The sequence below is a fragment of the Nylanderia fulva genome, unplaced genomic scaffold (genome assembly GCF_048542155.1).
Source record: "Nylanderia fulva isolate GAGA-0341 unplaced genomic scaffold, ASM4854215v1 Scaffold12, whole genome shotgun sequence".
Classification (NCBI taxonomy): Eukaryota; Metazoa; Arthropoda; class Insecta; order Hymenoptera; family Formicidae; genus Nylanderia; species Nylanderia fulva.
The window spans coordinates 6,017,564-6,041,670 of record NW_028189409.1 but is presented as its reverse complement, the minus strand read 5'-3'; the positions used below and the strand labels follow the sequence as shown (position 1 = coordinate 6,041,670).

The window sequence follows — 24,107 nt, the reverse complement described above, 5'->3', positions numbered from 1 at the left end:
GCACGACTGAAGATGCGTTCAGAGATCCTACTCTTGGAGCAAAGGAATTTAATTGACCAATCAGGAGGCAAGACTTCTTCGTCCTAATTGGTCAAATAAATGATACTCTATAGGAGTAGAATTTTTGATCAAATCCTAACGCGCGACCGTTTTTAGACGAACCGTTTCCAACCGCTTTCGTTGAGCGTTTTAATTAATTAACCTTGGAGAAATTTGTGTTTTGCGGTGCTTTTATTATTTTAGCCAACGATAAACGACGCGATCGCGAATGACAGCTAGCTAAGCCGCGTCAGCTGACGTCGAAGTGGAAAATTTGAAATGTAGCGTGACAGAGTGAACGAGCAGGTTCACGAAAATATTCTTTGTGTTCAAACGTCCTTTATGCAGATCGTCCTTCGAAATTCGTCGGGATGAGCACGACCCAGGATAAGGACGAGCATCGAAGACGCTCGTTGGAATCCGGCAGAACAATGGCAAGTTTCCTCTCCTTCTATCCTTTCCATATATTATTGATATTTATCATCATATTTACTGTGTATCTTTCCTGTTTACTCCAATTTCATCAGTTTTTCTATTTATTAATATTATTAATTTTTTTATAATGTTTGTATTAATATGTGCTGTTGTTAATCTGCTATCTGGGTTGTCAGCACTATTTTGTAAAAATAGCACTAGTCTTTATTTAGAAAAATGTATTCTTAATATCTAACATATTTAATAATAATGTCAATTGTTATAGTTGGAAAAATACAAGGCAAAACGATCTAGCAAGGACACAAGTACAAACATGCAGAGTGCAGAACAATCTGATGATGAATCGTTACACAATGAAAAATCCTCGTTGCTCAGAGAACCTGGTGTAAGAATAAGAAATAATAGTTTTACTTAAATGTATATTTAATATGCAAGATTTTTGTATAATTAGCATAGATGGCTCATGTTATGTTTTTCTTATGTAAAGGTAACCGAAGATATATTCTCCAGAGATGTAACATATAGCAGTGTTAGTATAAGCGAAGGAGAGCCAGATGCTGATTTGGAAGGACTAGCAGGACGTGTTGCAGAATTGGAAGAGTTATTACAAGGGAAAGAAGCTGTAGTTGGAGCTCTTCACGCAGAAATTGATCATTTGCGAGCTGAGGCATCTTCCCCAAATTCATTACAAAGTCGGAGCAGCAGTATACATGGAAAGGATATTATATCTTTGTATCATATAAAAGTGAGTCATGTACTTAAACAAAATTCTCAATATAAAGTTAGAGCAGAAAAATCAAAGCAACAGTAACTATTTTTTTCTTCTAATATATTTAATAAACTTTCTTTTCTCTATTCTATTCTGGGAAAAGCTTTGCTGTGATTTTACATCTAAATAATAATAGCTGGAGAATAGCTTGTAATTTTATTTTTACTGCTGCGAACTAATCATTATTGCATAATATTTTTCTTACCAAACAGTTGCAAGAGTTTGAAAAAGCAGTAAATCAACGTGATAATTTAATAGAACACTTGACATCATCTTTAGAGCAAGCATTATCTGCTAGAGATGCTGTCACAGGACAACTTAATGCCTTGAATGCCATACAGTTAGACAGTTCTGTGATAAATAACATGAACTTGCAGCAAAAGGTAAATATTACACACTTCATGTTTCTGTACTTTGTAATTAATGTTGATAATCTTATTAAGTGAACAATCATAAATGTTTTAGATTGAGGGGCTAGAAACTGAAATGAATGATAAAGAAGCATTAATTCGTCGATTGAACGCGCATTTGACAGATATTCGTAAACATGTACAAACATTGGAAATGGAAAGGGAAACGCGAAACGCAGAAATCAATGACTTCAAAATTCAGATAAATAATCTGAACGAGAAAATTCGTCTCGGTGCCACAGAGAAGAACTTAAACATTGATGAAACCTTGGAACAACAGAAGCAATATGAAGCACGTGTTGACAAAATCAAGCAGGATATGCAGCATATTTTGAACAAATTTACCACTGTTACAAATGCCAATGCAACGCGTTACCAGCAAGAATTAAAAGTAAATGGTTTATAATTTTATAATAATATTTGATATAACTTTTTAAATATCTCTATTGTATGTATATAAGTATGTACAATTAAAATATTTAAAGGAAAAGTTATATCAGCGAATACTTATTTGTGTAACTTGTTCTTTTAAATAATAACTTGTTCTTTTAATTCGTAATTTCTAGGAATTAACTATAAAAAACGAAGCTGAAATTGCCAATATAAAAGTCAAGCATGAAGAACACATCAAAGCATTGAAGGAAGAAAACAAAACGTTAGCTGATCGTTTAAACAAAGAATTGCCAGACTTGGAAAGTAGGCATGCCAAAGAATTGTCCGTCTTTCAAACGCAGTTGGCCTATTATAAGAAAACTGTGGAGGCATTAAAGCTCGAGTTGATAAATCATACCGAATCGCAAAAAGTCGCACAATCAGAAGCCCATTTGTACAAGTCAAAACTCGACGAATTGAGATTCGAGGCAGAGAACGAACGACGCATACAAAATCTACACTTTCAAAATGACAAGGAACTGTTAAACGAGCAGATCAAGTTGCACAAAATTCAACTGGAGGAACTCACGTCGAAGCACATTGCAACGATGAGCATTCTGGAATCTAAGGAGAGTATCGAGAGATCTCTGGAACAGGCTCTATCAAACGCCGCTACACTGAAGCAGGAGAACGAAACACTGAAATACAAGCTGGACGATTTGTCGTGCAGATATTCCGCGGCACAGTCGTTGATCGAAAACAGTCAGGTGCACGAGAGAACTTTAAATGGTAAGATATCTGAATTGGAAAGGTCTTTGTCGCGATTCGACGCTACGAGCGTCAGTACAGTTAGCGAGCTAGGTGAAACCATGTATAAGACTTTCGATGATGAACTTCTTCAACATCAAATGATTAAACAAAAGTTCGAAGATAGAGTGGAGATGGAAAAATTGTTGCTCGAAAAAGTTCACATCCTCGAAGAGGATTTGAGCAAAGCAAATGACAAGCTGGAACAGACTGATCTCGCAAAGAAAACTTATGAAAAACAGTTGAAAGATATGAAAAATACATGCGACAAATTGCAACAGGAAGTCAATTCGTTGAAGGAAATCAATCGTACGACATCTTACGTTGATTCCAGTCAGGAATATTTCGAGAGCAATATTTCGATGAATGTCGATTCGGTGCGACGTATAGAAAGTCAGCAGAAGGAGATCGAGAGCTTGAAGTTACTCATGGAGCAGAAAGAAACGGATAATGTAAAGTGTAAAAAAGATTTAACTGAAGTAACAGAGAAGATGAAAAAGTTAGAAGCACAATGCGAACAATTAACAAATGGTTTGGTTCATGCGTGGACTGAATGTGCTGAGTATAAAGAAAAATTGAATCAGACGTTGAATGACAGTAGTAAAATCAATACTTCCTTTAATAGTACGACCTCGTCCAAGCATCTTAAGACAAACCAAAGTTTAGACAACAGTACATCAAATCAAAATATAATAGAGCAAACTAAAGAGTCAGACATTGCTGATGTTAGCACATTAGCAGACAAGAGTAACGTGAAAAACAGCGAGAATTTGCATAAGCAAATGCAACAAATGCTGGAGGGCGAGATGATCGTAGAAGAAATTAAGTTAAAGTTAAGTCATTATTATACGTTATGCGAAAAAATAGCAGGAGAACTGTCGACAGAAAACGCCGCTTCCAAATTGGAAAAGGAATTACTAAGTCAGGAAATCCAGGACATGATGAATCGATATAAGGAAGAACTAGAATCTGTTAAAGCAGATTCGACCAAAGAGATCAATCGATTGCGTTTGTTGGTGCAGAATTTCAAATCATTTCAGGCAAGTCTTTATCTTTATTCGGTATTTTTCCTGTTTCCATTTTGTTTATACTCTTGTTTTTAAAATTATATTTCTCTTTTTAATTGTATTTTTTTGTCTCTTAAGGATGGGAATGACATCAGTGAAATTAAAGCTGAACTTAATGCACGCCATACTAAGGAGATGGAAGAACTTCGGACATACTTCGAGCAGAAGTGCTTGCAGATGGAAAAACAATATTCCGAAGAGATCTTCAGCCAGCAGTCGAAACGAATTTCCGACAATGATAGTGAAACCGAAGAGCTAACGGATGATTTATATTTTGGTGGTGCGGGCGATTGCTTGAACACGTCCAATTCCCGAACAGCAACATCTGGTGTCAACGAGGAGTCTCTAAAAGACACAACCTTGGATGTTGAAAACCAAACGCGTATCGAGACAGAGTACGAAAATAGCATCCAAACATTGCGACAAGAATTGGAAATTAAAATGAAGACAATTCAAATTATGAAGACTGATTATAAGAAAGCAATTGAAGAACAGAAAGAGTTGTATGAATGCCAAATTCGCGATATTGAAGCAAAATTGGAACGTTCGTTGGCTACATCTGTGAACCAGGTAAGGAAAAATTTTTTGAAAAATTTTATTATGAGACTTTGCTTGATTAATAATACATTTGTTGATAATGAAAGCAATTTTTGTGCCATATTTAATGTGTGTCATATATAAAGATCGTTTGCTTGTAATAGTAAGTCCTATTATGAAATAGCTCAAACTTTGAAAATATTGACATATACATGTTATAAAATTCTTCATATTTTAGATAAAAAATATTTAAATTATTTTAAATAAACTTTAATTATATAACAATATAAAAATCATCGCATTGCTTTTTTTGTGTTCTGCAAACAATTCTTCATAAAAACTCTATTCACGAGACAGAATTTTAATAGCTTATCTTGTTGTAAATATATATGTTATAGGTCTTATTTCTTCATAGAATAAATATCAATAATTTCTTAAGAGAAATTCGAATTAAAGTTTATTATATTATTTTAAAAATAAAATAAAGTCTTTTATATATATAAGAAAAAGAAAGAAAAAACTTTATATAAAAATTGATTAGGTACTCGTTTGGATTCATTAATTTATTGTGAAAAGTTATGACAAAATTCTTATTCCAAAATCATGAAGCCTGTTAAGATATAAATGCATGGCGTGATCAGCGTGCACTAATTATTTTTTCACTTACTTGAGATCTACAATTTTTTCTTCTACAATCTCTTTAATCTTTTTTATTTATTATAATTAATGTATTTCCTCATTTTTATACGATACTAATGAAAAAAGAAATAAATTATTAGTCCCATTGTTATAATTTATATCAAAACTGGTGACTAACACCGCTGTGCGACTTCATGTTTGCATGCAGTATTGTCAAACAGAATGTGAGGCATTGGAAAATGGTGAATTGTCGAGTCTGCGTGACGCGTATAATCATCAATTGGAAGAGCAGATCGCGCTAGCTAGACAGGACATTGTCAACGCTCTTCAAGAACAATTTCAGGTAGATTTCAGGATCTTCTGAAACTGGGCTGATTGAGAATGAAATATAAGCGGAATAAAGATTAACTGCAAATTTTGTAAATTAAAAATTATATAATTTCTGTATTTCTGTGTTACTTTGTATGTGTGTTGCCATAAAAGCTTTCGCTAATAGAATTTGTCTACCTGTATTTGTGATTCATTGATTAATGGAAAGTTATTAGATGATGTTTATTGAAAATCTGTGTTGTGATTGTACAGGCACTATTATCAGTGGAAGCAGATAAAGAAGATAATTGGCCAATTGAATTATTAGAACTACGAGATAAATTCACATCCAACGCTAAGCAAGAAATTCAAGAAATCAAAGAGATGCATAGTACTGAATTAACTCGCCTAAGAGATGAACACGATTGCATGTTAGCACGAATGCTTGAGCAACACCGAAAGGAAATTGCTATTCTTAAAACTCAGAATCCAGATAATAATCAAGAAGTTGGCTGTGTTGGATCTTTAGAAAATAATATTATGGAAGAAAGGTAATTGATGAAATATTATAATTTTATCTCAGTCATAGAAAACTCAGTCATTAAAAGTATTTAATATATATTTTTTGAATTATTGAAATATTTTATATTTTATATTATTAAAAGATTTAATATGTTTGCATTAATTTGTGACATTGAGAATTAAATAATAATTAGATTCTTATTATTAGATTTCTTAGATACCACAATATAAAAAATATTTAACTTTATAAATATTTTTTATCATATTTAAATATGCAATGTTCAATTTTTATTAGGGATAACTTAAGGAAGACATGTGTAACTCTCAGAAACTTGATTGGAGAATTGATTAATTACTTTGCCGTTTGTGAAGAAGAAGTTAATAACACTTTAATCAACGAGGTTTTAAGAAGACAATTGACAGAGTCCGTTCATGAGTCAGTCTTTACTCATGAAGGAAATTTAAACGACAATAATTTATCCGAAACACAATGCAAAGACCAAAGATCCAACCAATCCATTAAAAGAGTTCATTTTGCTCCACAATCCAGCAAAATAAATTCCATTGTTAACAGCGATAATAAGACGTTAATCGAGGAAGACATAGATGAAATATTAAGGAAAGAACTAAAGGCTTGTTTAAGACGCCTGAAGTCAGATAGTACACAAATACTTAATTTATCCCTACCAAGCGAAGACAATATTGCGTTGTCGTCAAAGGAGACTCTCTTAGCAAGCAAAATTAATGAAGAACTTTCCTTGAAACTGAATCATGCTGAAGCTTTGATAATAGGCTATCAAGAAGAAGCGGAACAATTAAAATTGCATATTTTAGAACTACAACGAAAATTGATTAGCGCAGAGAGTAAAAAGGAAGTCATCACTGAGGGATATGGTGAAAGCGATCTTTCTAGAGTTGATATTGCGTTGCAAGATTTCTCACAGGTGCAAGAAAAAGGTAAATTTTTATCTTTTAACTTTTGTATCAATTAATAGATTATTTATTGAACATATGAGATCAATTATAATCGCAATAAGAAGAAACGATATTTAATGCTATTTCAAACTTATATATTTACATTAATCTATCTCTATATATTATTTTAGTAATAATATATATATGTTTTATATTTCTTATATTTTTTCTATGTAATTTTTTTATGTACAATTTGCAGCTAGACATGTATTATCGAATGGCGGCGGCGATGCATCTTATTTACTGCAATTAATAGAGGAATTATGCAGACAAAACGATAAATTAATAGATGATGCTAGAAAGGAAAGGGAAGATTTGCAACAACAGGTAAAAATTATTTATATTTATTATTTATCGAAATGCATCGTTGCATGATTATCCGATATTGGTATGTCGATATAGTGATATTGTGGTGTACTGTTCATTGAAAAACAACTTGTCTTTGCAATTCATCACAATTCTAAACACTTCTATATATCCACAAGCTTTACATTTATATTTATATTGTATTTGTTTTATCATATAGCAACACACACATAATTAACACAAATATTTTTTGTTTTTACATGGCACGTTTTCTACACGAAATGCGAATGTGAAAAAATTTATTAATACATATATAAAATTATATAAAACTATATGTATATTATATAATTTCATATAATTTTAGATTTATATTTTATATAGTTTCATATAATTTTTTATAATGCTAAAATATATACTTATTATATTTAAGTCAGCATTATGAAACGATTTATAAGGAATCTTTAAAAAATTGAATATTTAAATGCTTCCTTTGACTTTTGAATATTATTGGTTATTCATAAATCTTTGAATCTCTTATTTCAGATATATATTTTCTCCTTAGACTATGATTTCTGGACTAAAGTTCTTAATTATCTTTTCATTAATAGTTAGATTTTTAACAATTTATATTTTAAAACTAAATAAATTTACATTTTCTACATCCTACATATAAAATAATATACAGTATTCTTCAGTAATTTGTAAAACAGCCAGAATTTAGAACATTGTGCGTGTACCACAATCACATATTATTCTTCCATAAATAAATATTTGATTAAGTAAATAAAAGAGAATTTCCCAAAATCAAAAGTGTAGAGTTCTGCGATGCAGGTTTTAAGGGATTGATTGGCGTTCTTGTCTTGCCAGCAGGTACCTTTAGAACCCACTCCTACCCCATACATTCACAGGGTTTGCTGCGAAAAGGTAAATTATAGAATTACTAATATTATTGTAAACGCTCTTCGCGTAAGTTATTCTTCCAAATCGACTATAATAAACTAACATGTAACGTTCCATTACAATCAAAAAGTATAAATAAATTTTCATTGATATCATTTTTAATACTTGCTTATATAATATTAATTTTTACGTATATTATTGTAGTGCTACTAAAATGTATTGTTGCTTGTTAATATTTATTACATGATGTTGCATTATATAATAATTGCTTTGCATGCTATATTGAGGACATATTTTATTGTAGTACATTGAATGACTCCTTTATTCTTCTCTCTCTCTCTCTCTCTCTATTATAATATTTTGCTATTAATCATTTTATTATTTGCGAATGAAACATATTGTAACTAATATAATAACTAAAAGTATTGTCAAGTAATTATAATCCAATTAACATTTCTAAGAATTGTAGATTTATAGAAAAAATTTTACTTTATTTCTTCCAAAATGTTTAATACCCATTTTTCTGACTTTTTAACTTTATTAACATAACTTTTTCATTTAATAAGGATTTGTTCCGAAAAACTCTTGATATTTGAAATTTATATAGATTTTATTATTGTTAAAGAGAATTAAATAAAATTCCGTGAATTTGTCAAGTTGTCTATTAATCTGAAAAAAATTAGAGTGAAAATATAAATTATATATTTCTCTGACAATCATTTATTACTTCTAATTATAATTACTTTTACCCAGATTGAGGCAGCAGACAAGCAATTGCGAGCGACGCGTCGATTTTTGGATGAGCAAGCAAGCGAGCGCGAGATGGAGCGAGATGAAGCTGCGAAGCAAATTCAGCTCTTGCAGGAACAGCTCAAGGAAGGCGAACGTAAGAAGGAAAGAGATATGCGAATTAGTTCTGAGGTAAAAACAATTTCCTTGGAAAATTTAATTATTCTTTTAAATGTGACGATATTTTTGTTAAATATGAACACAGAACATACGCTTTTTGTAATCACCTGCTAACTAGAGTTTACTCTCTTTTTAATTAATCCTTAATTAGTTGATATACTATCAAAATTGCCACATATATGTACAAATTATTTTTTGAAAAATTTGTAAAGAGTCAGACATTGTTCTAGATCTTCGAATTTGAGACTTAGACATCAGAATTCAAAAGTTTAGAAATCTGAACAAAAGATTTTAATAAATATAAATCATAATAATTATCACTATCTTAAGGATTAATTAAGACATTTGTAAATTCACTCTAGCATATTGCACTAACCGGAAACTTCAACTGGCATATAACGACTGCCATTTCTAAAACTTAACTACAGGGTTCTGTGGTTTATTTTAATGTAAAATTTAACTTAGACTTAAGGTTGCTGAAAAAAGAATATATCCATGAAAAATAAGATTAAATTTAAATTGCAGAAGATTTATTTATTTAAATTATTTATTTAACTTATAACAATTATAACAACATTGAGAAATATGTTAGATTAATTTAAAAAATATATATATATATATATACATAAATAGAAAACAAATATACGTCTAGCAATCAAATTTATTAATATTTTTATACAATTTTAATATTAAATACATCTATTGTGTTTTTATAAATTTTGAATATAATCATAATTTTTTGTATTAAAGATATTAGAGCTAAAATTTACATTTTATGGAATATGTTCTTCAATCAGCAGTTCCCTTTTTTTAGACATTTCTATTGAAAATACAATATAATATAGAATTTAAAAACTAAAATTGGATTAAAAGAATTATTATTATGGAAATTAATTGTATCACCGGCAATTAATGACACGCATCACTACTAATTATATTAACACGAATTTTTATGCACTCTGGTTTGGGTTTTCTATTTGTCGCACAAAGCAGTCTGAGCTATCATCTGAAACAACTTCAGACATCCCTGAGCTTCAAACCACGACCAATGCAGCTGTGAGTGATATTGTATTTAATTTGATTTTTTCACTTTCTACAGTCCTTTTTTCCCTATTAACATACAGTGGCTGAGATAAATATGTTTATCAAAAGATTATTTTACAAATTGTATAATTGTACAATTTACTTATTAGCTATCAAATAATATCGGGAAAAATTAAACTAAATGAAAAAATTGTTGAATAATAAAGTAAAAAAAGATTTAAAAATTTGCATAATAAAAAAAGTTCAGACTACTTGACAGAAATACATTTTGCTTATTTTATTTATTATGTACTATTTTTTGTATAATTTTTATTTAGTTAATAATTGTACAATTTTTTCTCTTTTATTAATTATATATATTTAATTTATATAATATATTTAAATTGTTATATATATATATATATATATATATTTATTTATTTATTTATTTATTTATTTATTTATTTATTTAATAATTTTCTTTTTTTTTTATCCACTGTATGTTAGCGTAAAATTATTATAAAACTAAATATGATATATGATTATCAACTCTACTAGCTTTACATGTTGGGTCATGCTTAACTGGAATTATAGGTGACATCCTGAAAAAAGCGATTTATTGACAACTCGCACATATGTATGCTATACAGGTGATTTATAATTTATAGGTGGAGGCTCTCGAATCTCAGATGAGAGAAATGTCGTCGTTAATGTCCGACACGGAAGCGAAGAAATCAGAGAAGGAGAGTGAATTGAAGGCCGCGGTAGATAAAATATGGGTTTTACGAGAGATCATTGCTGACTTGGAGCAACAATTACAAACTAAGAGTGAGAGGGAAGAATCCTTACAATTACAAATCAGTCAATTGGAAGCCGTGATAACCGCGCAAACAAAAAATCAACAGGATTTAGTTCAAGAGCTGGATGCTATCAAATCTGGCACTGAAAGCAGGCATTTAAACGAACAAATTAATCATTTACAGGTAAATCAGATGGATAATTACATAAATTACACACATATAAAAGGAAAAAAGGAGAAAAAATAATTATTACACAAGAGACACTATATTTTTTTATGTTTCAGGAGGAATTGAGTAAGCACAAATTAAGCTCGGAGCATTTTAATGTCAATTCGTCTGTCTTAAAGCAGATGAAAGCAGAACTTCACGAGATGCAAAATCAATTGGACAAAAGAATCCGAGAATTGGAATCCGCGCACATGTGCGGTTCAAACTTGAGTTTAAGTCAGCCGAGTGAAGACGTTTCGATCAGAGAACAAATCGACGCAACGAGATGTTTGACACCGGATGATCCGTCCTCTCCACCAATGTTACCGTTGGACCAAGTGCTCAAGTTAAAAGATAAAATGCTGAAACACGCACGTGCGGAAGAAGTGGCCTTCAAGAGAATCAAAGATCTGGAGATGCAGTTGACAGCAATAAAGAATCAGAATGAGGAATTACTAGCGGAGCAGGAGATCTTACAGCAGACAGCATCCGAGCAATTATTCCAGATTGAAGCGATGCGCGGTCGCTTAGAACAACATAAACAAAGTGCTCCGTTCGCTCAAAAACAAGCAACGTCTCGTTTAGAATTACAGTTGCACGAAGCTACTACGAAGTATCACTCTTTGGAGCAAATTATTACTAACAAAGAGATAGAATTGAAAGAATTAAAAGCCCAACTCGAAAGAGTTAATCAAATGCTGACAGAGAAGGAGGTGGAAATGGAAAACTTTTTACAATCGGAAAATGGCGCGCTACGAAAGATCGATGAACTGAAAGATCAATTAAAGCTTGTTCAAGAGGAAAAGAAAATGTTGCAAGTCAAGCTTGGAACACAAGAGCACGTTCAATCGGAATTGCCACAACTGATTGATACTATGTTGGCAGACAAGAACGAGGAGATCGATCATCTGAAAGAGCAATTATTCAAAAAGGAGAAACAATTGAATACCTACACATCCCTCGCTTTGGACGACACACAACTGAAGGATTTGACGAAACAAGCAGAGGCCAAGAACAGCGTGCGAACATTGAGCGATATTCTTTCTATACATTCGGAATGCGAAGAACTTCCTGAAGCTATTCGAGCTATTAACGGAACGCACTTGATAGCATCGCAAAATATCTCCAGTATCAGAATTCCTGCGTCTGTATCGAAGAACACATTAACTGCAAATAGTTTCGATATTGCGGAAATACCTTTACTCAATATAGACAAAATAGAAGTGCAAGTTCCACCGTTGGATTTAGATTCTCACACACATAGTTTCAGTAATGACATCCGTCACTCGGATATAGAGCTACATCATATCGAAGGTGAATCAAAGTTGTCCTCTCCAAAGAACAATGTCAGCGAAGATTCTCGACAAGCCGAAGAATTACTTAATGAAAAGATGAAAGAAATTGAAAACTTGTCAAATCAACTGCAAACTCTGCAACAGGAACTGGAAATAAAATCTAATTTTTTGAAAGGATATGAAATGGAGCTGGCTTCCATGCAGAAACAACATCAAGAGTTGGAGGATGAGTACAAGGAAATTGTTGAAAACTTGGTGCGAGATAAAAATTTTTATAAAAGTCAATATGAATTTACTCAAGCATCGGAGAGCAAAATAAAGAAAGATTTGGAAGAAGTCGAGAACATTTTAAAATTGAAGACGGAGGAGCTCGAAGACCACAAGAGCAAAATGCAAGCAAATGAAAGGATCATCACAGAATTGAATATGGATAACACAAAACTGAAGAGAGAAATAAAAATTAAAGAGAAGGATCAGATGCAAAAGAACAGTTCCTTACTGCAGGAGAAGATACAGGAATTACAAAGATTCAAGGAACTCATTTTGGAGAAGGATATCGCACTGGAGACTTTCCAAACGCGTAATATCGAAATCGAAAACGAAAATAAGCAGTTGTACGAGTTTAAGACGAAACTTCACACGCGTGAACAGGAGATCGCCGAGTTGCAAGACGAGATCTTGCGGTTGACTGACGGTCTAAATAATCGAGATCAGGTAATCCGTAAGTTGGAGGAGATAGCAAAACGGACAAACGACGTTCATTCGGGTACATCGTCGCCGTCATCTTCTGTCAGTAATAAGGACCAAGAGATTCATCATCTGCAGGAGTTTCTGAAAGAAAAGGACAAAGTAATCAGGCAGATGAGCGACGATAGTAAGAGCTTACAACAAGCTCTGGAAACTATTCAGAACAAGATGAAAGAATCTGGTAATATTGTGGAGCTGAGAAAAAAATTAAAGGATGAGCGCAGGCTGAACGAGGAGTTGAAGACTATCGTGCACAAGCTGCAAAAGGAATTAGAATTAAAAGATGCATCCGCGCAATGCTCGCAGGACGACAGCGATATCGAAGATATGGTCCAACGAGAATTGAATCTCTCCGCGCGATTGGATAAGCAAATTATGCAGGTCATTAAAGACGACGATGACGAAGAGATTGTGGATGGGGCGACGAAAGAGCCTCAGCAAAATTTGAGTGAGATCCATCAAGACAATAAGATGCTGAAGAAACTAAAAGAGGATCTAGAAATCGAACGTGATATGATGAAACATCAGATCGCCGAATATGAGGATCGTATTCTGCAATTGAAGGCCGATTTGGCAGAAGAGACGAAGAAAGTAGTCAAGTTGGACAAAGAACTTGTGTCAGAGAGAAACACAATAAAGTTCTTAAGGGTGCAAATAGAAGAATATCGTCGAAAGACAGAAGCGGGACGAGCTCAAGACACTGAGTTGATCGATTTCTTGCAGAAAAAACTGAAAGCCTCTTTGGAGAATGAAAAAAGGCTTTGTAATGATCTAGCAGCGATGAAGCAACAGCAGATTAATCTGAAATCGCAATTGATGTCCATGAAAAAATCGATAGAAGCCGAAAACATTAACTCGCCAAAGTTTGCTGAAACTACGCAGGATGAATTAGAGAGGTATATGTGCTAATTTTTCATTTATTTAATTGTTTTATTACTTTTTTATATATTATGTAGTTCTGTCTGTAATCTTTTGTTCATGTTATTTCTTTGTTTTCATGTTATTCGAAAATTATAGATTAAAATCAAAGATATATCGAAAACATTAAAATAGAGACATAATGTTGATACATTCGGCAAACGAATAATTTTATTTTTTCTATTTAAGGGCAAGCGAAGATCCCAAGGAAAATCACGTAAACATTACGGAGCTACAAGAAAAGATAAAGAGATTAAAAACTGAGATGTATACATACGAAAAGCAACTGGAAATCGCGACAGAAGAACGGGAAAAACTGATCAGCAGCCTAGCGTTAGCCAATGGAGTGAAGGAAATCATGGAAACGCAACTGCAAAGAACCATTGAAGAATTGAAAGCACGAGAAGAGGAATCTGATTATCTACAGAAACAGCTGAAAATAATGACGGAAGCTGAAAATAGGAAGCAAGAGCAACGAAACGCTGAACTGGAAGAAATCAGAGTATTGCGCAAGGATATTGGCATTGCTCGAGAAACTAGGATAAAGCTGGAAGCTGACATAAATCTTGCAAGGCAGAGACTGAAGGAAACCTCAGATCGAGAGATGAAGCTTACAGACATGGTGGAATCTCTGAAAGAGCGAGAGATAGAGCTCAGTAGAAAACTGATAGTTGAAAGACAAGAGAAGAACCTGAATAACTGGATGGATAAAATGGACTTAAAACAAGCTGCGGAAAGAGAGGAAGATCTGAATCATAAGCTAATGAATTTAAACAAGATAAAAGATATATCTGTGAGTTCTATACAAAGAATTAAAGAATTAAATGAAACAGTTGATAAATATTCTATCGAGAAGAAGAATCTTGAACAAAAACTTGACAAGTTAACGCTAGATAAGGAGATGTTGATACGTCAAGTAAAGTCACTCGAAGGACAAGTAAAGAAATTGAAAAGCTCCAACAGCAATTCAACAACAGTTCCTATTGAAAAAGTATGAAATTTTGTTTTTTAATAATTATAATATAATTATTTATTGGAATATTGTGTATGGATTAATTGTTCCAACTTGGAACATTAAAAGAGAACAATTGATTTAATGCGTTGTTTGAGCTTTTACATTTTATATTTTTTAATAATTTAATTTTTATAATTATATTTATTTTATATTACATCTATATTATATTACATTTATTTTATATTTATTAAATATCTTGATTTTTTAATAATTTATATACGCAAAGATTAATCAGTTTTATATATTATATATATTTTAAATAATATATATTTAATAAAACTATATTTATAAGTAATATATATTTTAAAATAAATATAGTAATGACGTATATAAATTTTACTCTTTATTGATTTCAGTTACAAAACCTTTACGGCTCATATTTACGGGTGGACAGCAGACGAAAGGCACTGGCATACCAGAAGAAATACTTGCTGTGCATTGTTGGTAGTTATCAGTTTTGCGAGGAGAATACGCTTTGCGTACTCGCGCAATTGACTCAAGAACAACGCATTTACACGCGATTAACCCGCAGCAAAAAGGTGCGCTTTCGGATTGCCGTGTTAACAATAATCAGCATTCACAGGATGAAATGGTTGACCAAACGTTGGCGAATAGGAAAGCGCGTGGGTGCTAATGTTATTATAGGTAGTATAGAGCAATTAGTAAGTGATTCGCCATCTACTATAAAAATTGCACCGAGTTATTCCCCACCAGTGAGAGAAAAGACAACAAAGTAAGTAAAAAAATGACAAAAGTATTATATATTTTTCTACGAAATTTACGGTAGAGATGATTATCGAGAATCTCTTTAATCAAAATTTGAGAAATCGAAGCATTAGCACAAAGAAACATCTCTAATTCGATAGATTAGATTAGAGTGTTGTATATTTTGTTATTCAGTCTTCTTAAAAGAAATATTATATCAAGTTATCTCAAGTTATAGTTAACTTAATCATGAACTCGAAACCTTACTATCTTGACATGTTGTTCTATTTATCATTGTATAACAGCATTTGGCTCATTTGTGTGATTGCTTAGTGAAATTGAAAGTTTATAGTTTGCTTTTATTTTTTATTTAATTATACACGTTATATGTTATATGTATATCGAATTGTATGTTTCAGTAAAGTTGATACAAACAGATTGAATATCGTCGATCAGTATTATCAAGAAATAAAATATTTCCAAAAGACAGTTGATTCAGCTTCGACTCAGTCAGGAACTAGTCATATAATCTCAGAATAACATTATATTTTTAGAACTTGTAGGAGAGAGGAGAAATTTAGCTGTAGTGTTAGTATTAAGAATATTATAATGTAATTGTTTAAACAATGACATTATATAGGTCGTGTTTCTTAAAATGGTTTGTTCACACGACTTTTGACAATTTTTGAATTTATTTTTCTTAGATTTTTAGACACACGTAGATTTTCTTGGATTTGATGAAAATTTTGAATCCCTGGATTTAAATATACATTTGTAAATTTGTAAATTTTTGAGCTCTCGCACATTAATATTTAAATGACTGTTTCCCTATTGAATTATAGAAGTCTTGGACTTTTTTATCGGTGAGGATTTAAAATATTCCGATATCGTTTGTGTTTGATATATTCGTTTTTTTTTTTAAGCGGACTTTGCATTTTCTATCATCATTTATTACAATACTTTTTTCTCTCTTTTTTTTACAAACACGTCCTGTATTTTGTACTAAATTGCAGTCGTCGATGGCCGATCTGCATGGGATTTCTATTTCCGTTCGACTGTACGATTTACATCGCGCTAATTAATCATAAACTGAATTGATGAAATAAATGTAAATTTCGTCAGCTTGACCGGAAATAATCGGAACTGGGCATTCAACACGGACTTTGTAATATAGACTGCGGCTTTATATATTTTTAACTGTATGTAAATTACTGTCTCAGTGAGAGAGATTTTTTATTTTCGTGATATCTTTCTCTTATTGATTACAGTGACGTAACTTCTAAATGTCATCTGAAGAAATTCTAAGAAATGTGAATTATGAAATATCATTAATAAAAAGGACATGTTACAGCGTAGATTTTAGCATTGTAAGACATATGAGAGGCTTTTATTGATTGTTAGCAAAATAAAAGCATGTTCTGCGAAAGTTGATGTTAAGCTGGACAGTGTGCTTGTATTTATGATATTATTATTCTATAAGTTACATAATATATATTGTAGGTAGTGCATAAGTATGTAAACCTGCGTGTGCCTTGTAAAGCGCTGTAAAGCGCGTTCATTATTTATTTATCGACAGATTGTAATAAGCCTTTTATATATCGCGAGTTGCATGTAATATGAATACCTTTCCTGAGACTTGTAATAAACGATCGATCTTTTTAATCATGTAATTGTGTTTTTTATATATTTTCTTCAAAACATAATCAATCTTGTTTATATTATCTTGATTTCGTCATAATTGTCTATTATATTATGCATATTACTGGTCGAGGAAAAAATACGACAGCGTTTTTAATATACATATATGTGTATTTTCTAGGGCACTATATATATTTATATATATATATATATTTACATATATACATTAGAGTGTATGATAAAATATATGTGATAATCGACTAATCGATTAATTAGCACTATCGCTTCTCGATTTATCTAAAGATAGTTTAATTTAAAGTTTTAGATGAGTGATCTATAAAGATAAGGCTCTTGTTCCTTGCTAAGATGACAACTTATGAACTATTTATTTCGTTCTTTTTGGTTTCTTTTTCAATTTTCTTATAATTTTTGACAATCTTAAATTTTCTCTTAAGTGCGTTGATGTATCGAGATGTAAAAAAAAATTTACTGGGTTTGTTTCGAATATTTCTATACAACTATTTGATGATAGAATCAAGATGAATTACTTTCTTGTCAAGTGGAAAGACTGCGTTCTAATTGTAAGTGTGGCTGTGTAAGCCACACCACATAAGAAAGTTTACTGGAAAAATTTAAGGATTAAGTTTTTCTCGAATATTAATATAATAATTACTTTCACGTTGGCTTATTTGCTACGACACATAGTGCAAGTCAGAAACTCATTCGATCGATAGATCTAATCGCCATGCAAAAAGTAAATGAATTAAAAAGAATTGATAAGAATTCACTTTGCAAAGTCATAAACTTCTAATCCCTATAACGAGAAACTGTTTATATATTTTGAATGCTTTTTCATATTTTTTTTTTTATTTCTATTCATTAAATTTTATCCTCCAAGACACGGAGCTATTAGGATTACAAGAGAAGAGATAAATCTTTTATCTGAAAAATTGAGATATATATAGATATATATCAAATAGAAAAAATTTGTTTATTTCTCACATGTATTTGGTACTTGTTAGTTACTAATAGAGTAACTACATAGTGCCATTATATTGGGTAAGAATAAAGAGAGATAAAAGGAAGAATCTATAAAAATGTTAAAAATCTTAGAGTACTAGAATTTTGAGGGAATAAGGTATATTATATCAAACAATTCTTTTTCAATTCCTTTTTAACTCATCTACTTTCTTATAGAGGAGACTGTTCTTTAATTTCAGCGCATCTTGTGACTCGAACAAGCGTCCTTAAAGTTCGTCGCGTTGAACGGCACGAAATAATCATCGTGCAGCTGTCGAACGATGTTCTCTATCGGGCACAACTTGACGACGCCCTTCTTGCCCGTTCCTAGTTCCCCATCATCGCTGACGTAGGTGTTTGCGTTCCTACAGAACGGGATCTTCGGCGTGAGATCCCGACCGTTGGCGACGACGCGGAAGTAGAAGTCACTGGCGAGGCGATTATCGTTCCTCGGATTGATCTTGTAGATCTCGATGATCAGTCTGGAAGCGTAATGGGTCGCCACATCCGAGACCACTCCGAGAGCCGTGGCCAGGTACTCCAAGGTCTTATCATGGCCGGAGTAGAGGACGATCTTGGGCCTGGCCTCGGAAATGATGCGTAGCATAAAGGTGACGATGCCTCGCAGCATCCCGTAAGCCTTGAGCAGCCCGTACTTGTTGCGACTGCTGCTCTTGGCGACCTGCTTGGACTCCCAGTCCGTGTAGGCGAACAACCCGGTAACGTGGTCGCTCTTCACGCACGTCCTCTGCGTGCTCGCCTTTAACGCGTCCTCCGACAGGTCGGCGCACGGCAGGGATGCTCCGTGGCACACGTACGTTAATAAAGCGTCCCTCAGGGTGTTCGGGTCGTACGTCTGCGCTTGATCGGGAAGCTCGAATACGGCGCTCGCCGCCTGCTTGATCAGCTCACCCACGGCTGGATGGGATCGTAGATGGTTGGAAGTCTCCTGGGGAAAGTAAAGGAGTAACGTGCCTCTGCGGAGAACCTCGATCTGATCGTAAACCTTCGAGGAGTCTCGGAGCTCTTTTTCCGAAATTATTTTCTTAGGAGCGCTAAGTCGTTTTTCGACATTAAAAAAAGGCAAAAGCGAAATAAGCTGTTTTTTTTTAATAAAATTAATTGAAGTCTTGAAAGGACCTTGCACCAAATATATAGTATATTTTATTATAGCTTAATGTCCTCCTGAACAAAAGATGTAGACCCAAATTAAAAAAGCTTATAAGCTGTTTTTTTAAATAGAAAATTGGAGTCTGAACGGACTCGAATCAAATATATAGAATTTTGATTTTCAGTAGAATTGGCTGTTTTTTATTGTAGCTTATCTCCTGCTGAATAACAAAAGATGTAATCGTAGAGCTCAAAGTTTTCGTATTTGACTGACTGTAAATCAGTAACTCTATTATTTATCTTTGAGCCTTTTGCATTTTTTGTTCAACAGATCATACAGCTACAACATGTGAGAAAACTATGTAGTTGATCTTACCAAGATTTAATTTTATATGATTAGTATGAGATTTTTGAACCTACATAAAATCCTAGATGAACTCGCAGTTGATTTTCTCACGTGTTGTAACTTATAACTATAATAATAGGTTCAAAGCTAAATAGATAGTTACTGATTTGCAGCCAGTCAAACACGAAAACTTGGGACTTTGAGAGTAGTTTGACTAGCTGCAACTCAGTAACTATCGAATATTTAGCTTTGGGCTATATTTTCTACATCATAAGCTACAATATATGAAAAAAACAGCCAATTCCACTGAAAGCCAAAATCCTACATATTTGGTATTCTTTGTGTGTAAAGAAAATTTTCTGGTTCTTTGTAACATTTGTTAAAATTATATTGAAGCGAGTCTCTTTTTTCCACAGCGCGGAATTTTTCAGCTCGAAACTTAACCGTAAGGTATATGTAATATCACGCGTTGGAACGATATGGTTTCTCTCGTGAAATTTTAATGTTAAAAAAAATGGACACATGCATCACGTGTGATATGTTTTCATATGTCACGCGCGCGGACAAAAAGCGAGCGCGTTAACGCAAGATTATTTCTGTAGGAAAAATTATTATCGCGTGCGAGCATTTTATTCAGATAACGTACGTTGGAAAATCAGCAATCTGGCAGTCTTGAATGACCTACATAGCTTTTATTGGATTTCCTGAAGAAGGAGAAAAAAAGAATGCGCGATTACTGCAGATTATTTAGTGTTTTCGAGAAAACAGGAAGATTTCATTTGAATGCGATACTTTAGGTCACTCAAACTTCCTTCGATAAGACAGACATAACGCAAGTGTGTCATATTTTATTGAATATCTTCTTTAAAAATAAAAGAAGAGGGGAAGAGCAGTATCAATTTTATATACATAGTTCTAAAGTAAGACGCGTTATAAGAAAGTTTCGATAATATAAATCTATAAATATTTCTTTGAATAATTATTCATATAAAATTTCCACATCAAACTCGAATCTTATAATAAAAAATAAAAGAAAATAATCGTTTCACATTTTCATTCTTGAAATATGATAAGAACATGCATTAAAAAAAGATATGTGAATTTGTAATTATTTTATTATAAAGTTATTTTCTTAATTTAATTTAATTTTAATTTAATGTTCAAAATTAGAGTAATTTCATAAATAATAAAAATAATAAATAAGGAAGTGAAGAATACTTTTCTATATAAAAAAATGAGACTCTAAATATTTAAATTACCTTCAAATTTAATTTAATTAAATTTTTAATTTTTAGAGTAATTTAATAAATATTATAAATAAAGAACCAAAATGAAGAGCACTTTTCTATATGAAAAAAGTAGACTCTAAATATAAATTTTGGTGCAAATTACCTTAATGTGCTGCTTCAGAAATTTCTCAGCGGCAGGACAGGCGCATTCGTTGTTGCAAAACGCATAGCTCTGACTCTCCTGCAGACTGATCCTCGCCAGACTCTGGAAACCGTCGTTCTCGAAGAGGGCATAGAGCAACGCGACGGCACTCTGCACGGTCCTACGATAAGAAGTGCTGTAGACGATGACGTCTCTGCCGAAGGTGGTGCCGTTGCCGAGATTGAGTCTGTGATAATAAGCGTTTCTCAACAGGATCCCGGTCTTCAGCAGCTGTAGAATTCCGAGGGTGGTCAGCTGGCCAATCTTGCAGTCGCGCGCGTTCGCCGGAAGTACGGGTAGGCCGTGAAACGGACCCAGAAACTGGGCCCAGGCCGTCTTCGAGTAGCTCGACACGTTTTGCACGAAATTGACATAATTCTCGTAGAGCGTTTCCAGCTCCGAAATGCCACCGGTTCCGGCCTCGCCGCCGCAATTTATGCTGCTTATATTCCGTATGTGATTCAAAGGACCTCTGTCACCGTGACGGATGAAAATCAGGATGCCTCCTAGTGTCACGTTGGCGTCGAGTTTTCCTATTTGAAAGTGGAAACCCCTTATGTGTATAATTAATTACGTATTGTTAGGAGACAATCATTTCTCGCGTATGAGATATGTAGCGTTTGCTCTTTTATCTAAATAAAATTATACAAATGATCATCTAGATAAAATTTTATATAGTGTCATCTTACTTTATATAGACAATAAAAATATGTATTATCTATATCTGCATCTTAGATAAAAGAAAGTGTTCTCTTTTCTAAACTATCTAGAATAATGTTTATAGATAATTTAGTTTAGAGTCATAGCACATAAAAATACTTGAGTATTTTTATTAAGTGATAAGTAATAGAACTTAAACCGTAAGCGATATTATAAAAACACAAATAAAAATATGAATACATTTTTATATCCTTTTTAATGATTTTTATATATCTTTCAATAATTTACATTTTTCTATAACTGTATTTGCATAAGCGGTCTTAAAATATTATCTGAAAATCATCTTCATCTTATCAAATTGTAAGATAAATTTGTATATTTTCATCTCATATCTCTAGCTAATTTTAAAATCTATTTAAGCACAACACCGGAGATATGATAATTAATATTGATTGTCGTTATTATTTTTATCGACAAATTTCTTTTAATATATTTATAGGCATCTTTTATGAAAATATGAAAATAATTAATGATATATTAATAATAATATAATGAATAGTTAATATAATTAATTATTAATTATTTAATAATAAATTATTGATAATAATTAATGATTTCGTATGAAAATAATATGTTTAAAACGTACCTTCAGTCTCTGCAGCTATCTCGTGCGGTAAATTACAAAAACGAAAGATCTTCTTTGTCTTCGCGTCCGATCTTAAATTTCTCGGGAATTCACGGAGCGACAGATCATTATTTAAGACTCTCGTTTGCACCGAAGTTTTCTCATCCACACCGATATATTTGTACATGCCTGCGCGATGAGAAAATATCACTTGTAATCTTAGATTTATAATTACTTTATTACACTTTCCTTATGTTTTTTATTCAATTGCATGAATACAGCAATAGGATATTTATACAATATATTTCTCAATTTGAAAAAAAAATATATATCAATATATAAAAGATAAATTAATATTTAAAAGATAATAAAAAACTCCAATTTATATTAAATATAAAACTATATGTATATATAAAATATTCGAATAATATATATTGATATTAAAAAATAATTAAATTTCTAACAAATTTGTGTTAAAAAAACAATCCTCCCAATTTGCGTTTTAATGAAAAACAGTATTAAAACGAAGATCGAAATTCTTGAACTAGTTTTAATGGATTTCTTTTTTTAGTCGGGTGACACATTTGTGTCATCAATTATTTAATTAATCACTTCAGGATTGAACACTTTCTTTGATAAAAAGAAAATAGAATAGCCGCGTTGCCTTGATAACACGTGGCAATATTCCAACATAATCCGTTATTGAAAAACTAAAGTTGTTCTTGTTAGCTCTATTATTAAAACTTAAGTAATAACGAACAGTAGCGCTCAAGTGTGTATAGCTGCGACAAACATATATATCTCTTCGCTCTATAGTTAAAAATAAAAACTCGGTGAAATCGTGCCAGAGAGTAACTAAAAAATTTAAAGCATCCCTCAAAGTCCTATAAGTCAACAATAATAGAATGTGAAACTAAAAACTAACAAGTTTCATATATTCCCTTAATTCCGACGAGTTCAATTTTCCATAGGCACGAGAATAAAATCTATCTCATCGATTCGTAAACATAAAATTTGCATAATCGCAGCAATCTCGAATCCATCGAATTTTCGGTCGCGAAACGTTTAAGAGAGGGTAACCCGTTCGCCGCAATGCACATGGAAAAGACATCTGTCACGGGATTTACCAGCGACCAGAAGGAAGATCCACACGCTCAGAATCACGTAGCAGTAGAACGCCCTGTGCTGGTAGGACAGCCGGACCATCTCCGCGAGCATTCCTCGGCGTTTACGGGTCCCGTGGGACCGATTCGCGGGTCGACGACAAGCGGCGACGACGTCCCGTCACGATGACGACGACGACGCGGAGCGACGCGACGAGGACGCGACCGATGGATATTCGTTCCGCGCGTAGTGGCCGATCGAAGCTGCATCTTCAAACGGCCTTCGACCTACGCTCTTTCCGCATACTTGTACTCGACGGTCCCGAACGCGTATCCGATCGACGAGGATCGACAGGGAGAAGGAAACTCGCGCCGCTCGAGAAAAACCACCCTCCTGGATCTGTCCGGTGCGAATCCTGCTTCGCGTCCGCCCGAGATGGAACTGCCGGTTCCTGACATGGCGATAAC

The 24,107-nt window shown here is 32.8% G+C and overlaps 2 protein-coding genes across 8 annotated transcripts; one reads left to right on the top strand and one right to left on the bottom strand.

Annotated features, from left to right (window-relative positions):
* Window positions 1-146: 146 nt before the first annotated feature.
* On the top strand, window positions 147-17,376 carry LOC114935318 (uncharacterized). 7 transcript variants are annotated; one of them, XM_029308128.2, is made up of 19 exons: window positions 147-473; window positions 740-859; window positions 962-1,219; window positions 1,456-1,626; window positions 1,709-2,044; window positions 2,220-3,872; window positions 3,978-4,469; window positions 5,284-5,418; window positions 5,658-5,935; window positions 6,202-6,863; window positions 7,081-7,208; window positions 8,058-8,111; window positions 8,841-9,008; window positions 9,987-10,052; window positions 10,688-11,002; window positions 11,104-13,964; window positions 14,176-14,977; window positions 15,358-15,734; window positions 16,126-17,376. In XM_029308128.2, exons 1-19 carry the CDS (start codon window positions 411-413, stop codon window positions 16,244-16,246), a joined length of 9,060 nt encoding a protein of 3,019 aa, XP_029163961.2. In that variant the 5' UTR covers window positions 147-410; the 3' UTR covers window positions 16,247-17,376. The 7 variants fall into 7 exon arrangements, with proteins under 7 accessions (XP_029163961.2, XP_029163960.2, XP_029163959.2 ...); XM_029308127.2 differs by having other exon boundaries at window positions 8,055-8,111; window positions 9,990-10,052; XM_029308126.2 differs by having other exon boundaries at window positions 8,055-8,111.
* On the bottom strand, window positions 16,635-24,107 carry LOC114935314 (2-phosphoxylose phosphatase 1). Its single transcript, XM_029308122.2, has 4 exons — window positions 23,664-24,107; window positions 22,558-22,725; window positions 21,213-21,784; window positions 16,635-19,313 (listed from the first exon to the last, which is right to left on the bottom strand). The coding sequence occupies exons 1-4, from the start codon at window positions 23,752-23,754 to the stop codon at window positions 18,561-18,563; spliced, it is 1,584 nt and encodes a 527-aa protein (XP_029163955.1). The 5' UTR covers window positions 23,755-24,107; the 3' UTR covers window positions 16,635-18,560.